This window comes from Vigna angularis, chromosome 9 (genome assembly GCF_016808095.1).
Source record: "Vigna angularis cultivar LongXiaoDou No.4 chromosome 9, ASM1680809v1, whole genome shotgun sequence".
Taxonomy (NCBI): domain Eukaryota; kingdom Viridiplantae; phylum Streptophyta; class Magnoliopsida; order Fabales; family Fabaceae; genus Vigna; species Vigna angularis.
In genome coordinates, this window is record NC_068978.1 from 10158905 (window position 1) to 10178306 (window position 19402).

The following is a 19402-nucleotide window of genomic DNA, read 5'->3' on the forward strand; positions in this document are numbered from 1 at the left end:
AACAAACACCCAAAGCTAGGGCTCCTGTGCGAGACGAAGAGAAGAGGTGTCTTGACCAAAGATGACGACGCCAAGCTGGAGCGCATCACCTGCTCGGAGAAGATGACCGGAGCTGCCCGTTGGTGGGGATCAAACGGCCAGAAAAAAAGCAAGGAAGCAGATAAACAATGATCGTCCGATGAAGAAGAATAAGCGTCCCAAGCAAGTTTCTATTTCCTTTACCCGCTTTTCTTTTTCTTTATTTTTTCTATAACCCTATATAAAGGGGTTTGTTTCTGCCATATAGACTACTACACACTTTATATACTTTCACGGAGACGAGACACTAAGTTTTCTAGTTTACATTTTAGTCTTAGGAGTAGATAGAGAGGACGCAGATTCTAGGGTTCTATCGCACTTTCAGTAGTGAATTCAAATTCTCATGTTCTTGCGCCTCGATTGTTCGGTACATTTTCGTGTATTCTCGTTTCTTGTTAATAATACTTTCATTTTTTATGTTCTTATGTGTTGAGTGTTTGTTGATTCTGTTATCTTGATTTTTCTCATTATTTCTATGTTCTTGATTGATGATGTGAGAGTCTTTCTCGTTGTGTTGTATAAAAAAATGTTACTTAGACTATGTTACTCCACATAGTTGAAATTCCTTAGAGAATTACATGCCTCCACAGTGAGCATGACATACCGAGATGTCTTCTCGAGTTTGGAGATGAGTCTAATGAAAGAAAAACACTGTAATTAGTATTTTGTTTCTGTTATTTCATTTTAATTAGAGTTTTGCATGTTTTAGAGTATATTACATGTTTCAATTGCATTTAGATTAGGTTTTGCATTTGGTGATGATTAGAAACATGAATTAGGATTTGAACTTGTTGTGATTTGGTATAGTAAGTGGACATTTACCCAATCTAGGTTCTAATTTGGAACTTAAATACCACATAGTGGGTATGACTGTCCAGGATGTCTTCTTGAGTTGTAAATGACTGTTTTTCTACACTAAAATTGGCACTTTTTATTCTAATTCACGATTCCAATCAACTAAAATGTTTCTACTTATTAGTTTAGGTGTTTGCTCATTTGATTTCAGTTTTATTTGAGAATAATATTGGCATTTTTGTTATTAGTTACTTTTGTTTAGAGTAGGATTTGATGCTTAGTTTAGAAATATATCTTGATTGTTAATGCATTTAGGTTTTGCTTCTGTTATGCATTTTTGTTTTAAAGACTTTCTTTCCTTATTTATTTTAGCATTTGAGTTCTGTTTAGATTGTAGGAAGTTGTAGTAAGTAGATTTTGTTGTTGTTTTGATATTGTTATTTTGTTCTCTTTCAGTACATTTCAAATTCTTTATTCTTTTAAACAGATGTTAGTTTAGACTAGTTTCAATTCTTTTATTTTAGTTTCATTCATTTTAATTGTCCCCACCTAGTTTAATAGTAAATATTTAGTAAATAAAAACAAGACCTTAACCATATACTTTAATCTTAATTAGCTGAGTCTGCAGATTGATTCCCTGGTTGCCCTATACTACATTAGTGGGGACTAGTGTTTGTTGACTTTTTGTGCGACCAAAAAGCCTTTGAACAGTTATGCATATTACAAAAGAAGAGACAATGGAGTGATTGTGGTTAAGTAAGGCATTACATTAGATAATTATTTTGTAGTTCCTTACAACCCAAATTTACTTTTGAAGTACTAAGCACATATCAACATTGAATGGTATAACCGAAGTGCTTCAATAAAGTACTTATTGAAGTACATTAATAAGGGATATGATAGAACAACAACAATAATTTTTCCTAATAAACCATTTACAGACACCAATGTTTAACACAAATGAGATCAAACAATACATTGATTGTCAATACGTATCTCCATGTAAAGCTTCATAAACAATTGTTTTTTCATTTCCTATTCATGGCAAAAATCCAACGGTAAAGAGATTATTTTTCCATCTTATTGGCAAACAATTAATATACTTTAAAGATGAGGATAATATTGAAAAACTCATTATTAGGCCATGAGTTACAAAATCAATGTTTACAAGTTGGATGGAATGTAATAATACATACTACGAGAATGGAGAATTAACATACACACAATTTGTATCGAAGTTTATATGTGTCAAAAGAGACAGATGTTGGACTTCAAATAAGAAAGGAAACACCATCGAAAGACTCGTATATGTACGTCTAATTACAAGTGAATTTTTCTACTTAAGAAGAATGTTGATAGCTGTCAAAGGTCCTTTATCATATGAAGATATCAAAACTGTTGATAGGATTGTATATGAAACATTTGAGAATGGCCTAAAGAATCCTATCAAATGATTCAGAATATTTGTAACAATACTATTGTCAATAGTATAAACAAACCAAAACAATTATGGAACGACATTTGAGAATGGCTTTTGGATGGAATTCTATATAATGAGCAAAGAAGGACTGCAATGTCAGGTATGACAAATTCTCTCACTCTGTATCATTTTTAACAATTTGTAGAGCTTAAATAAAATGATTTTTTTTTGTATAGTTATCCATAGCCTCTGAGCGATTACAAAATCTTACTTCAATAGAAATAGAGAAATTGCTAGAAGTAAATGGAAAGAGCCTAAATGACTACCCATCTATACCTTATCCCAATGGGTTTATAACAAGTCAGTTAGGAAACAGGTTGATTTATGCAGAAATAGGTTACAATGTCAATAAACAACAACATCTACTTCAATCAAACTACAATTCATTCACAGGTATTTCCTATTTATTATTATCATCAATTTCTATAGTGATAAATTTTAATAAACTAAAATTAGCTCATACATTTTAGACTTAAATACTATATCTATTGGTTTCTATTTTTGTCGATTTTATGTGAGACTCATTTTTTTTCAGATGTTCAATGTGGTCCTAGTTTTGGTAATTTATGTTCATTTTGGAAATTTTTCATGGTGTCATATGAATTTTTAACGGCAAAGTGTACACGTTGGAAGTATTTGAATTAATTGTTCAATTTTTGCTTACATGGCTTGTCATATATTATGTGAGTCGAATTTAATTGAATTAATCAAGGTTATTGGAATAAAATCATCTACTTATTTGCTGTTAAAAAACCTGTTTTATTTTGTTTTGTGATTGTGCTATTATTTAGGGTTTCGTGTTTTTGAATAGTGGTGGCATGAAGGATGAGTAATGATATGTGGCTCGAAATGCATATACGAGTTTCATGGTTCATCATGTTTTCAAGTTTGTGGTGGCGCGATTTTGATGTTGTTGTGATGGTTGATTTCTCCTAGTGAGTTGCGTTTATGAGATGGTGGCAGTGTCAAAGTGTTGTCGTGATAGTCGAAGATGGCACTATAGTGGTGGTAGCAAAATTTTTGATTTGGAGGAGTTCTCGTTATGGCTCTATGATTTGGGTGGTGTGTCTTGGTTTGTGATTTAGGGCTTTTCTATATTGTTTTGAGGGCACACAAATATTGTTTTAAGGCTTTGGACATAAGTTTGAGTGACAATGAGAATAGAAAAATAAAATAACACAATATTTAGAGGTAAGGTAAGAGTATTTGGTGGTGATTTAAGAAATATCCTTCCAGTAGTTCTAGGAGGAATCAAATCAGATATTCTACATGCAACTATAAATGTTTCATGCCTATGGTATCATTGTCAAATACTATATGAAAAAACATGTGTCTATCGCAAGGTCATTCAAACAACAACAAAGCAAAATAAATCAAGCAATTCTCTAAATCACTAGTGCAGCAAAGGAAAACAACATCGGTTGGTTTTGACAATAGGCTTCAGCTTTCGAACCGAGGCATATACCGCCGAGGTATAAAGGTGGGGGACCTTTGGCCTCGGTTCAAACCGAGGTATCATGTCAAAGGTTTCTGCTTCGGTATGAACTATTGAATAATCTAATTAAATGCTTTGCAAGTGCATTGCTTAGGTATGTAAGTGACTTCTCAGGAAGTGGAGTAGGAGTCTTGAATCTCTACACAAGACACATGATATTAATTAGTGTATATGAATTCCAAATGATGGAGAAAAACAAAATTCATTAAATCTAAATATTATCGTTTCCTAGCCTATTGTGATATGGACACGAATAATGTGGGTCATCCAATACATTACGTAGTATCCGCACTCATATGACTCACTCTGTCTGTTACACTACAATATATCATCACAATTGTAAACAAAACAACTATAAGAAAGTATGGCTTTAGCATATGTCAAACCTTGAGAGCAACCCATGTAAGCTTTCTACCGTTAACAGTTGATTTCCCAACCAACATCATATGTGCTGCACTAGAACTATAAAAAAAGGCTTTAGCATTCATTTATAGAACAAAGAAAGTCCAAACATTGAGGTTCTTACCAATCAACTACTTGTCTGAGATGTTTGGGAGGAGACTTGTGTAATGAGCAAAATCATACATCATAACTCTCTGGTAGGGAAACAATAAGTAGCTGCCAATGGTGTCTGAAATTGATAATAACTTAATTGTTATATATTAAAATCACATATGGAACTTTGAAGTTTTAAAACTTCACTTACCCAGATATATAAGGAATAAAATATTTGTCCTTCCCACTTGCAAAGTTGCTGGTGAGATATGTTGTGATGTCATCAAAATTATTTGCTTCGAAGATGGAAAATTATCTAAACCTAATATTGATGGTTTAGTAAAAATTCATGTTATAATTTGATGATCTAACTAAAGTTATAATTTGCAACACATACTCAAACCTCATGCATAACTATTGTGATTACAACCTTTTGCAGTCTAGAGCGATTCTAGCAAGCAGAATTGAAACTGTGAATTAAATAAATAGTTATGTTTTATCATTAATTCCAAGTACGTCATTCAACTTAACAGTTAACTATGTCTATACACATCAACACCTTAGACTAACTCATTTTTGTTAGTATTGTGGAGCTTAATTTAGTCTCACATTGTTTAATACTTTGAGATATTGTTCACTTCTTAGCTATATAAGCAATCCTCTGTAAGGCTTGAGAGATACACCAAAATAGAAATATACTTTCTAGTGTAGTCATGGACGTAGGCATTTGTACGCTGAACCACGTTAAATTAGTGTCTCATTTATTTCTTTTTTTCTCTTTTATTGTCTTGTTCCTAACAACTGGTATCATGAGTCAATTTCTTAGTATGCTTTTTGGTTGCAATTTTGTCTGATCTTCCACATTAGAAAATGTTTGGTTTCCTTTTTTCTTGGGAATCTCGATTTAAAGAATTCGTGGGAGCTTTTTTCGAAAGCAGTGGGAGCAATGACAATGAAGAAGGGAAGGTGAAGATTGGGAAATTTGATGGCAGTGACTTCGGGTTTTGGAAGATGCAGATAGAGGACTACCTATATTAGGAGTTGTTAAATCGACAGACCCTTGGTGTGATCCGACAGACATTAGCAAGGAATGTTGCGTTCAACATCATGAACGAGAAAACAACCAAATATTTAATGTAGACGTTGTCAGACATGTATGAGAAGCCCTCTACAGTCAATAAAGTGTATTTGATTCGCAGACTTATCAACCTCAAAATGGGTGAAGGCAACTCGTTTACCCATCATATTAACGAATTTAATACAATTATTTCGTAGTTAACTTTTGATAATGAGGTGAAAGCATTAATCTTATTATTATCTCTGTAGAAAAATACGCAACAAAATGATTAGAGGGTGGGACAAAAACCAAGAAGAGGGTGAATTGATTCTAGTTAAAATTCGCTTTCTTTTTAACAGGTTTTTGCTTTCAAAATTTTCTTTGATGAAACTAAAAATTTCTTCGAATAAAAACAAAAGATTAACGTTGTTCAAAAGCAAATAAGTAAAGTAGAATAAGAAGAAGAGTAATTACATGAATAATTTTTATACTGGTTCGGAGCAAAAAGACCCTATGTTCAATTGTTAATCTCTCCAAAAGAGGGATTAACCTTTCTACTAATAAGTAACAATTTACAATAGAAAAATAAAGATTGAGATTAGAAGCCACCTCTCTAAAAGATAAGAGATGAAAGACACCTCCTTTTGACCCACAAGAGGATGAAAAACTTGACTCTGCTTTGTAGGTATACTTCACCACTTAAACACGCTAAGAAAGAACACTTCTCCTATAAGCACCAAGTAACACAAATTTCTTTTTCAGAAAAAGAGAGTTTCCTTTAAGCACACAACTCTAATACTCTTAGTGAAAAGTTATTTTTAAGCTAATTATTTATAGCCTCTTGCATTTGAAAATTAGGTCAGAAAACTAACAGTCAGGTTCGCAACTGTCACTGATAATTGATTATCATAAGTGGTAATCGATTATTCCAGAAACATTTTCAAATAATAATTTCTTATTGTGATAATCGATTATCACAGAGATATTTTATGAAAAATAAAAGTTTTTCTCAGTGTTATGCTACTTGGGTTCTGCCTATTGACTCTTGAACTATTAAATTAATTACAATACACATATTACAAGTCTTTAACAATTAAATTATTGACTCTTCAAAGTATTTCTCGGAACCAAACACTTCTTTAATTCTTCAACACTTCTCTATGAAACATCATCATCAAAATCCTTTATTGAAGCAAGATGTTCATCTTCTTCTTTTTGCTCACAATCTCTTTTGGAAAGTTGGGGTGCAACTGTTATTGTAGTTAGTAATTTTGCAAGCAACAACAAGTTGAAGTTTAATAACATTCGTGACTTGATTTTAAGCGAAGATGTTCATAGGATAAGTTTAGTGGAATCTTTCAGTTCTAATTCTAGTTCAGCATTGAGTGCTGAAAATAGAGGAAGAAATAGCCAGAAAAGTCATAATCAAGGCTAAGGTAGATCAAAGTCCAGAGGGAGACCACAAACAAAAGTACGAAATGATATCACTTGTTCAAATTTTTAGAAAAAGGGTCACTTTAAAATCAATGTTGGCCTTCAAGGAAGAACAACGACAAAAAGAAACAAGATGATGATCAATCAGCAAATGCTGTAATAAATGAAATTGTAGATGCCTTATTATGTAGTTTAGATAGTTTCATTGACTCATGGATTATGGACTCAGGTGCATCATTTCTTACTACACCTTAGAATTAGTTTTTCGCAAATTTGGGAAAGTTTACCTTGCAGATGGAAAATCTCTTGATATTGTGGCAAGATGTTATATTAACACCAGAACCTCTAATGGAAACGTGTGAACTTTGAATAATGTCGGACATATTTCTACCTTAAAGAGAAACTTAATATCTATAGGGTAGTTGGATGATGAAGGGCATTACATCACTTTTGAAGATGGACATTGGAAGGTAATGAAAGGTAATCTTGTTGTTGCTCGTGGAACGAAGCAAGGATCTCTTTACATGATTGCAGATGAGGATATGAGATCAGTTGTAGAAGTTGGCAACAATTACTCTTTATGGCATCAAAGGCTTGAGCATAAGAGTGAGTAAGGAATGAAACTCATGATCTCAAAAGGTAAAGTACATAACTTGAACCATGTTGATGTTGGATCTTGTGAACATTTATCTTTGGAAAGCATAAAAAGGTTAGCTTCTCCAAAACATGAAAGACATCTAAAGTTGAAATGCTAGAATTGGTGCATACAGATGTTTGGGGGCCAGCTCTAGTGAAATCCCTTGGTCGTTCACAATATTAAATGTCAAAATTGCATTCCTACATGGGGATCTTGAGGACAAAATATTTATGGCACAACCATAAGGTTTTGAAGCAGAAGGCAATAAGAATCTTGTATGCAAGCTTCATAAAAGCTTGTATGGATTGAAACAAGCACCGAGACAATGGTACAAGAAGTTTAATGAATTTATGAGAAACTTAGGTTTTCACATATGTGAAGAAGATCGTTGTTGCTATGTGAAAAAAATATGTTGACACTTATATCATCCTTGCTTTAGATGTTGATGACATGTTGATTGCAGGAGCTAATATGGCAGAAACTAACAAGTTCAAGAAATAATTGTCAGAAAATTTTTAAATGAAGGATCTTGGCCCAGCCAAACAAATTCTTGGTATAAGAATCTCCAGGGATAGATCTGAAGGTATTTTGAACTTATCTTAGGAGAAATATATAGAAAAATCACATAGCAGATTCAATGTTGGAAATGCAAGAACCAGGAATACACCTTTGGAACTCACTTATAATTTTCAAAAGGGCAATCTTCTTAGATAGATGAAGAAGAATCTTACATGTCTAAAGTGTCATATGCCTCTACAGTAGGGAGCTTAATGTATGCTATGGTTTGCACCATACCTGACATAACACATGCAGTGGGAGTTATGAGTAGGTTTTGTCAACTCCCAAAAAGAAGCATTGGGAAGGTGTGAAGTGGATATTGAGATATTTGAGAGGCACTTCAAAGATGCATTTGTCTTTTACAAGAAGCAATCTTACTTTATAAGGGTTCTCTGATGTAGACTTGGAAGGAGATCAGGATAGTAGAAAGAGCACAAGTTACAGTTTTACGTTAGGTGGTACAACTATCAGTTGGAAGTCTAAACTTCACGGAAGAGTCTCCTTCTCAACCTATAAAGTTGAGTATGTAGCTATCTCAGAAGCAACAAAGGAGATGATATGGTTGAAGAACCTTCTAAAAGAATTAGGAAAAGAGCAAGATGGTCCTCCATTATTCAATGATAGTCAAAGTGCTATATATCTTGCTCAAAATATAGTTCTTCATTCTAAATGCAAGCACATTGAATTGAAGTATTATTTTATTAGAAACTTGATAAAAGATGGAGACTTGTCTTTGTCCAAGATTCCAAATGTAGAGAATCCAATTGATATGTTGACCAAGACTATCATAACAAATAAGTTAAGGCTTCGTATTGCCTCAACTGGCCTTCAAGATTAATTGTTGATGAACGCAACTACACTAGGGGATAATGTAAATCAAGCTCCAAGCTAGAGAATTGTTAGTATTGTGGAGCTTCATTTAGTCTCACATCGTTTAATACTGTGAGATATTCTTCTCTTTTTAGCTATATAAGCAATCCTTTGTAAAGTTTAAGAGATACACCAAAATATAAATATATTTTCTAGTGTAGTCGTGGACATTAACATTTATACGTTGAACCACGTTAAATTCTTGTCTCCTTTATTTCTCTCTTTCCCTTTTATTGTCTTGTTCCTAACAATTTCAAAATTGCAAGCTTAAAAAGATAATATATAAGCTCTTATAGCATTGATAATACTAAATTATTCAAACTACATATCAACATGTTACACCAGAATTCCTCAATACATTAAACACATTTGGACTGCACAATTATATCATTAGTTTAAAGATTAGGACACCAATTTTGCTTTTGAGGAACTTGGATCAAACCAAGGGTTTGTGTAATGATACTAGATTAAGAGTTACAAGATTGACAAACCATATTATCAGAGCAAAGATTATTACAGGAAATAAGACTAGTCATGAAGTATATATACCACGAATGTCTATGTCACCATCATAGTCACCATAGCCTTTTAAGTTTATCAAAAGACAATTTTCAATTATTTTATCCTATATAATGACTATTAACAAATCCCAAGGACAATCACTAGCATCAATAGGATTATACTTACCATCTCTAATTTTAAGTCATGGCCAACTATATGTTGTAGTACCTAGAGTATGGAGCAAAGATGGACTGAAAATACTAATCCATGACAAATAGAAAAGGCCTTTGGACTCTACAACAAATGAAGTTTTTAAAGTTTTCCAAAATCTATGACAAGTGAGTACCAAACCAAATCGTCTTATGCCTTTATTACCATAATTATCTTTAATTGTTCCATATCAATTTCAGAATAAAACAACACCAATAAAAGGCTTGGTCTGTAGGACTATCAAAGGACTGCATCCATATTTTTTCTGTGACTTGGTAAATGTACAACTCAAGCACTCTGATTATACCTAATTATGTTATTTTGTTACCTTAAACCTTATTGCAAATAGACAACAATATATTGTGTCTGGAAACTACAATACCATATTATCAATTATTAGGCTGGGTGCTTCTTCATACTCAAACACTCAACTTCGCCATACAAATCATTCATAGAATCCACACCAAGCGTAACAAAAAAACTTGTAACATATATGTATCAAGCAACATTTTTTCCCGAGCTAGAGTCGAGCTTATCGAGCCCCAAGATGTAAAATTTGACACTGAGATATACGTTTACCATTATTCTACATCCTCATAACCATCAAACATGTATGGGATTTTCTAAGTTCACCTTGCTAATTTTTTTAGAGTGATTCTCCTTGCACCTCACTTATTTCGTTCTGCACCTCCAATTTTTATTTAATTTTCATCTTTGCCCCTGTCGCAACTCGATCACCGGCTATCGCATTTCCAACGCCGGTTGAATGTTACCGCGTTTCGAATTACAGTTCTGACTATATTGAATTCCTCCCATTTGGCTTGTTGCTTCATGCTTGTAGATGCTAGTTTATGAATTTATGTCTAATGGCACATTGAGGATCACCTTTATGGTATAAATTATGCTCTTATTTTCTAATATTATGAATTTATTAAGATTTTGGTTCATTACATTATTCTGATGAATGAGTAGCCACATATGCTTTGAACATATTACTTGTCTCGAAGCCCAACATACGTAGTTGTGTGCCTAATTTCCTTTTTAAGATGTCTCTCTTAAGAGTAAGCCTATTGTTTACAGTTAGAGCGAAAGAACCCCTGACTTTTTCCATGAGATTGAAGATTGCACTAGGGGCAGCTAAAGGCCTCATGTATCTATCTACACACAAAAGTTGATCCTCCAATATTCCACTGAGACATAAAGGCCAGCAACATATTGTTGGACTCTAAATTTTCGGCAAAAGTGGCTGATTTTGGACTTTCGCGTCTTGCCCCAGTTCCATATATGGAAGGAGTTATGCCTAGTCATGTATCTACGGTGGTAAAGGGGGCCCCAGTAAGGGTTTCATGATTGGATTTGGTTTTGCTAAATAGTGAACATGTATAATAATTACAAGATTATAAATCATATTGTTGGATTACTAATCTATCTTGGCACTTGTATAATACTATTAGTGTAAGTTGTAATGGATAAACAAGTATAGGAATAACATATCAATGATATCATAGCAATTATCTATGTACTGTATTATTAACAAGCCAAATTAAAAATATAGAAAAAATGAAAAAAAAAAGAATCGCAATTCGAAATACAGTGCCACTTAACCGGTGTTAGAAGTTCGACAGTCGACGTTGAAAGTGCACCAGGGAAAAATGTGGAAATTAAATAAAAATTGGAGGTGCAGGACGAAACAGGTGAGGTGCAAGGAGAAACACTCACATTTTATTGCAACTCCTGATCCATTTTACTCAAGCAAGTGTTTCAATTATGATAAAGTCAAACATTTGATAAAAGATTATCGGTCTGAAAATGAAAGAAAAGAGATGATCGACCTTCTCATAAAGATGTTGAAAAAGAACTCAGCAAGACAACCAAGTAAAATGGAAAACTTAATAATAGAGCTAAGTGGAGAACTTAATAATATTGTTTAGTAACAAAGAGAACTGGACAAGACAAGTAAGTAGTATGAATAAGCCAACTAAACACCTTAGTAGCCTAGATAGATGCAAGAGAAGCTTAGGTAGTCCCACAAAAACATAGCTAGAATAACCAAGAGATTTACAATACTAATATAAAATAACAACAATTTTACATAACCTCAATCTGATTATATTTTAAATAAGTATTCTACTGTATACAATTTAACATATTATTTCGTAAAATCAATTACCGACACTATATTATGATATCAATTTCATTTATCATATTTAATACTCAAATTATTGTTATATCACTTCAATTTACTACTTGATTATTCTAATAATAACGATTAAAATAATATAACCTAATCTTTATCATATCTTATTACATAATAATTTCACTACTATATTATTTTTATATACAAAATGAAAACAAAATTAAAAAAGAAATAGACAACCCGTGCTTACACGCTCAATCGACTAGTTAAATAGAAAAGAAGTAAAGAAATTCAATTCAATCAGCACAAAATTCTTTTATTAGAATAGATGAAGGATGATTTGTGAACCCACCATAGCCAGTCTATAAATTGTACACACGGCAAACAAAATAGCTCGAGTTGATTGAACTCCACCGCCCGATCCCCAGTGTTCTGTTGTGTTGTTCAAGGCTCATCTTACAGGTGTCGTCTAAAATCATGTCAAAACGAAGTTTAAGCTCATAAATAGTGAGGGAGACCAATAATTTTAACCTTCTGGGAAGAGCTTTTGTGGACAAATAACGCTTTGTGATAGCAAGAATCATTGGAATAAACAAGTGCAAAAGCCAAATAGAGATCTATCTTATGTCACATCTGAATAGTACACAAATTATTTGTACATACTATTGGAGGCTAAAGCCAAGCCTCTACAACCATTTACACAAGTTTGATTCTCTAAATTTTACACTCGTCAGCAGCTAAAAAGAATATATATATTTTCTTCATTCTGCCGCTAAAGCAGGACAAAAAAATAAGCAATTAATTTTGGTATGGATGAAACCATTTGTCAGGCCAAGCTCTCTTTTAACCGTAGCTCAAACGGGATTCTGAGGAGCGTGATGATGATGTATGAGTCTGACGCCGTGGAATCCCAATTTCACAGGCATTGACTCTGGCTGCAAAGCGTAGGGAGCAAAGTGACTCACCAGTGGAAGATTGATCAGGAGAGATGTTGACAAACATCAACGTTTTGGAGTCGCCACCGAGACATGGCTGCCATTGAACACAGCAATTTTAAACTAAGATCTTCCTTTATCAACATATAAAAGTTGATCATACTTAAGTAGTGTAACATTTTCACTCTTTAATTTGAATATGATAACAACCACCGCATCAATTCATCAATAATGAAAATTTGAACAGGTTAACAAACCTGGAGAAGGTACGTCAGCTTTGAATTCCTAAAAGGAACATGGTCTTCTTTCTTTCCTCCCAAAGCAAATATGACATCGCTCAAACAAGATAGACTTCTGTTGATAGCCTGAACGTGACAATTAATAAAAACGCTGTTAACACAAGAAAAATAGAATTGTTGGCATGCTGCCCAAGTTAACAGCAATGAATACCTGAGTTTCCTTCAACCGGTCTCCAGTTGCCCCACTCTTTGAGAGTCTTTCACTACCAGCAAGATCGATCAGGTTTAAGACACCGTGGACTTGTTGTTCAGTGTTCTATAAAATAGAGAAAGTGCCTCAGGAAATAATGTCAACAGGACAAAAGAACAGAAACAAAATATGTATTAAGAAAGCATGTACCTCATTTTTCCCACTTATACGCAGTGTAAAGACAAAATGGCTTCTGGATGACTGTTCATTCATTTGTGTTCTTCCCACTGACCTGTAAAAAAATGAGTCCCACAATTTCCCATTGTCCTTATTTATACATAGATTGTAGACCAATAACAAGAGCACGTTGTCCCTAATAAATTATTAGATTTTCTAACTGAATCGAGTACACTTATAAACCATAAACGGAAACCTTAGCAGCTTCAACTGATTAGTTGAAAATGAATAACAAATCATCTAAAATTCATATGAATCAGACTTTGCACACATTTATCCAGACAGTTCATTCAAAACAATCATTTTCATGACCAAAATATTAAAGACCATATACCTGCTTTGTGCTGCCTGTCGTAGGAGGGAGGAAATCTCATCTGCGCTACAAACATCCTTTATTGTGAGGTCCGAAACATGTGTGTTTCCGTTTGCATCATGTTTTATAGTGTACTGCTTGCTGGAAGCATTATTTTCCGTTCGTGCATGATCACTTGACCGATTGGTTAATAACAAATCCCTGATGGTGTCATTATATATTTCCAGAATTGATGCCTGGAATTGTTCAATTAAATTTTTCAGTTTCCATAAGATGTGGCCACATGAAAATTGAAAATCAGGATGCAGTATACTAACCTGCATTGTGTACTTCCACCCTTGATCTTTCAGAGATTGGCTAGTCTGAAATATCTGTTCTAAAGAACGGGGTATCAACCCTTTCAGATCTGGCTCATCAGGCCTACCCATCATAGTATAGGTTTTACCTGAACCCGTCTGTCCATATGCAAATATGCATACCTGTCATAGCAAACCATGGCCCTCTGTGTCAAGACACGGCTTAGACCCAAATACACAAACAAAAGTAATAAAAAATATGAACGAAAAAGATAAGCCTCAAGTAAAGCGTATTTAAAATGGTATATAATTCATTCCACCCCACGGCTAAGACAACTTTTCAAGAAATAAACACAACTGAGTTGTCTTCAGCCAGCCATCTTACGAGGCTAGAGTTCATAATAAATAACAAATTTAAAGAATATATACTTCAAGCGTTGATAGCATACTCAAGGAAGATACTGAGATAAAGCGGTCAATGAACACTTAACAACAACCTATGTAATCACTAATTAGTGATTATTTCCTATGAAGGGAAAAAAGCAAACAATCATAAAAACATTAACTTTATCTCTCACGCAGTGTTTCATTTAAACAAACAAAAAAGTATCCCAAATGTTAATATAATCACTTAATTTTTTTGGTTTAACCACCACTGCACCCAAGAAATTTGGTAGGATTGCTCAAATGCAAGAAATCATCCATGGTATTTTAAAAATAGAAAATCATTGTCCCAAACATAGGCACTGGGATAAGTTGTTTTTTTTTCTTCTGTCCCAAACACCAATGGCTATTTCTTTTCTTGCTAGCCATTTTGATAATTATTTCCTGAGTACTATGATCTGCCAGAGAAATACTGAAGGGAAAGGAGGCAAACTAGAAATTACCTTGTAGCCATCAAGTGCACTTTGTACCAGTTGTGATATCTCTACAAAAACGTCCTGCTGAGAAGCCTCGTGATTGAACACCTTGTCAAATGTGAAATTGTACTTTTGTCCTGCTCAACATTAATGAGTGGGATTGTGATGCTTGTCTAAGCATGTATACTGCACTAAACACGTAAATCATAAAATACAAAAGCTGAAGAGTTACAAAAATGTTCGTATATATACCGCTTTGTACTAATTCAATGCCCCGACCAAGAGCTTCTGTTGAAGTAGGGAACGAAACAACTGTGTCCGCACTGTCATCTGGTAGGAGCGGCCGTACACGGCAGAAAACACGAATATTTCCTTTTAGTTCCTGAAATAGAAATTAATTGGATATCATTGACCTATAAGCGGAGATTTACACCATAAAAATCAAAGAAAATATATATAAAAAGCAAGAAATACCTACCAAAATAGTGTTATGCAGTTTTTTTCGTAGCTTCTCTCCTTCTACTACTTGAAATTCTTTATCTGCCAAACGCTCATGTAGCCCCTGTATAATTCTCTTCTGCTCTTCAAACATTGTTCTTGTGTCTGAAGCTGATAGATCAGCATTCTAACATAAAGAAAATAAGGTTGTTTCAGGTAGTTGTCAAAAACACTAAAGCACACTGCAATAAAATTATATGCTAAGCAACTTTTTTATGCAAAGCATAAAAACCAACTACATTACCTTTAACTTCTCTCTTTCAGCAAACAATTGCTGCTGCAGTATATGTATTTGATCCTTTTGAGATGAACAAGTTTCCTATAAAGAAACCCATCATAACATAAATGCACTAGACACAGAAGTGCACTATTAATGAAATAAAAGAATATATAAAAGTGAACAAAACAAAATAACAAACCTCAAGAGCATTTGTTTTAATCATCAATGCATCCAATTGTGTACATGTTTTCCCAGTATATTCTTTGTGCCTCGCTATTTCTCTAGTTAGAGCATTTACTTGCTCCAACTGACGGTCACGGTCATCTCTAAGTTGCTTTAACTCCTCACGAAGACATTTGAGCTCATTTACTAAAATTTCTTTCTGCTTTATAGTCTCGTCCTGTGAAACCTGAAAAAACGATTAAAAAAAATTTAAGAACAGAGGCGACAAACACAAAAAGAAGAGCAGCTATCAATATACCACCATCAATGACAACAGATAGGTAATGCTAATAGTAATAGTACCAGTAAAATGCAATAGGTTCTTTACAACAAGTTTACTTATGAGATTTTAAGAAGTATAAGGGTAAGCTATCAGTGCCAGTTAATCACTTCCATTTCGCATTTAATGTGGCAAAATAATTATCACAATATTCACATAATTCATTTGATTTCAAATATTTATTAAAATTAGTGACAAAAATTCATACAAAAGGTGGAACTATAGAGAAAATACAGATACAACTAACCTTAAGAGATACCAACTGATCCTGCAATGCCTTATTGTGGCCTCTTAAATTACTAAGGCTCTCAACAATGGTTGCTTTCTCCGTTTCAAGCCGTTTAAGGGCCTCATTAACTGTTTCAAGATCAAACTGAAGACGACTATTGTACTGCTGCAAGCTCATATTATACTCCTGTGATCGCTTGTACAAATCTTCGTTTGAAATGGCCTGCAAAACTCAATGGTTTCAAAAGGAACAGATCACGAGGGAATCTGTAGGATTCAAATAGCAGAAAACATGAACATCTTTTTAGTGCAGAATTTACCCAAGAGGACATCGATTTTGTATTACTCGGGGGTAAAGTTCAGTAGTCCAATATTTTACAAATAACAATCTTATACAGAATATAGCATTGAATCACCTTCTTCTCAGCAACTGATTTCTCATCCCGAACTTTCTCAAGCTCAGCTGACTTCTCATCCCGAACTTTCTCAGCCTCAGTTCTGGCTTCCTTTTCTTTACCATAAGAATTAATTGCTTCCTAGATTTGAAGCCACAAAAAAAGAGGTCATTGGGAAATAAAGTAAATTCTCTTGACATACTCCACACAACGACGGCAGACAGCGTTACCAATTTATCTGATTCTTCCTTCACAATTCTCTCTTCTAGACAAGAAATTGTCTTCCTCGAATCAGATAGAGCTTCCTTCAACTCATCAATTTTATTCTTCATCTCAGTCACTGAGAAAACAGAATTGTATGAATTTTCTGATAACCAAAGATAAATTATATCTGGGCATGAAGGCACTATAGACTCAATCATAGAAATTTAAAAAAAAATAAAAGAAACAGGTCTTTAAAATAGAATAAATTAAAACAAAATATATAAACCCTCAACAAGCTAAATACATCACCAAATAATTACAATAACTCCGATAACTATTTCACTGTATATTGAAGAATGAATGTCACTATTTATGTGTAAACTATAATTCACCTAAATCCCTACCTACTTCTAGCCAAACAGTAAACAATACAAAAATATACGAATTCCTTCTCCCACCCAAGACAGATAGTAGCTACCATGCTTCTAAACACAGTATTAAGAAATTTTCAATAGTATATCAGCATATCAACTCAACTTATTCTCAAAAATCTCCGTAGAGATAAAACACACCAGTATCACTGCACTTCTTCTCAGAAGCCTCTAGCTCAGACTGAAGCTTTTCCTTTTCTTGAACATACCCTTCTTCTATCCTTTTATACCAGCGAACGCAGGCCTTAAGTCGCTTAATAAGATCCGTCATTTGCTCCATCTTTTTCTGCCAAACAAACCACAAAACAATCAAGAACAAAAAGAAGAAAAAATATAGACTAATTGATTAAATCAAGAACATCACAAACCAAACCTTACTATCATATGTATTTCCCTTTTTCTTTTCGTTCAGCAAAGCCTCCACCTCCTCCTTCGTGAAGTCAACTGCCTCGCTGACATCGCTCGTCGTGTTAAGGTCGGAGCGATTTGTGACAACGGAAAACGGTGTTCTGTGCCTCCCAGGAGCAGCGGCACCGCCCTGTCGCTCCATTTTCTCAGCTCCGATGCCCCGGCGACGCTTGTCCAGAGAAGCATCTTCGGGGCGCACCCTTTTCTGCAAGGGAAAACAAAGTGATTTAGAGGAAAAGCTGCATGGACTGCGAGGAAATGAAATAAATATTTGAGTGGGAGGAGAAAAGGCTTTACTTACAGAAGCCATGTGAGGCTTGGGAATTGGAGGTTTTGATTATAGAAATTGAAGGAATTGGTAGATTTGGTCTGAGAGAGAGAGGGTCGGGGGGGAGAGAGAGAGGAGCGTGAACTTTTGAATTTGAATTCGAAACTAACGTAACATTGTTTTTTTTTTCTTTTTTTTTTATTTATCAGCAAAACGTGACATCTCACATCTTTTTCTTTATCCGATAATATGTCTAAATATTTATTAAATAGTTTTTTATAAAAAATAAAAATTAAAAGAACATAACAAAATATAATATTAAAAACTTGTATATATTTTTTATTTAATACTAAATAATAATAAAAAAGTATAATTACATTATTTAAAATAAATAAACTATCAAGTAAACTAAAAATATTTTAATAGTGTAAAAATTATATGTATTACCATTATAATAGCAAATTAAGTTTAAAAATTCAAATTTGAACAATAACCAACATATAAATTTAGTTCCTGCTTTGATTATCATGATTCCCTAGATTAGAAGATTAAATGTGTTGTTTTCTGATATGGCACTGAGCAGGACAGATGTGACACTGAGCATTGGCTTGATACTACAAGTCTGGAAGCAATTTTGCTTTATGCTGCTGAGTGTCCACTTTTTCACTAAGCGGTCATTTTTTTAATGGTCTAACACTCAGTTGTGACAAGACAACGTTGAGCGTCATATTTTTTATTGTATGTGTGGAACCAATTTAAGTCCAAGTCGTAGAGCGATAAAATGGTGTCATTGAGCTATACAATGGTGTCATTGAGATATACAATGGTGTCATTGAGTGAGGAATTTTATGAGAAGAATGACATTGAGCGTCAAAGTTTGTTGAGCGTCAGTTTAAATTCCATGTGTTGGCTTATTTACTTTGGTTGTTTGGTATTGATCTATATTATTCTTAATATTACTATTGATTATAATGATTGCATGAATATATATGACAACTTTTGATATGTTGATGTGTGGCTTGGTTATTGAAAGAACTTCAAGAAGAATATTTATGTCTTAGTGATGATTAGTGTATACTTGACATATGGGAGTTCAAAACGGAGGTATTCTGTTATATTACAAGTCATTAAACTCATATAAAGATGAATGCGATGGGGAGAGAATGACAAGAGGTTTTGATGACTCGTCCAAAAGCTGATTAAGGTCATGGTTGCAATCACGAGCTAAGCAAGCAAAGAAAAAACCATGATGTAACGGAATTGAGAAGGGTGAGGTAAGTGCTTGATGAACAAAAGGAGCTCTAGCTCAAGCGGTCATCCATCATTAGAAGGAATTGGTGATAAGCAAAGCAGAGAGACTCTCGGATAGAGAGGTTGGACTGAATGCAACAACATAACTCTAATATTCCAAAAGTACCATACAAGAGAGGT

At 33.9% G+C, this 19402-nt stretch overlaps 1 protein-coding gene across 1 annotated transcript; it reads right to left on the minus strand.

Annotated features, from left to right (window-relative positions):
• Nucleotides 1-12344: 12344 nt before the first annotated feature.
• On the minus strand, nt 12345-18138 carry LOC108346893 (kinesin-like protein KIN-14C). Its single transcript, XM_017585954.2, has 17 exons — nt 18005-18138; nt 17669-17908; nt 17437-17581; nt 16891-17000; nt 16682-16801; nt 16285-16488; nt 15735-15944; nt 15560-15634; nt 15296-15442; nt 15070-15199; nt 14845-14954; nt 13979-14140; nt 13683-13897; nt 13322-13403; nt 13133-13237; nt 12940-13047; nt 12345-12779 (listed from the first exon to the last, which is right to left on the minus strand). The coding sequence occupies exons 1-17, from the start codon at nt 18011-18013 to the stop codon at nt 12591-12593; spliced, it is 2361 nt and encodes a 786-aa protein (XP_017441443.1). The 5' UTR covers nt 18014-18138; the 3' UTR covers nt 12345-12590.
• Between the last annotated feature and the right edge of the window lie 1264 nt (nt 18139-19402).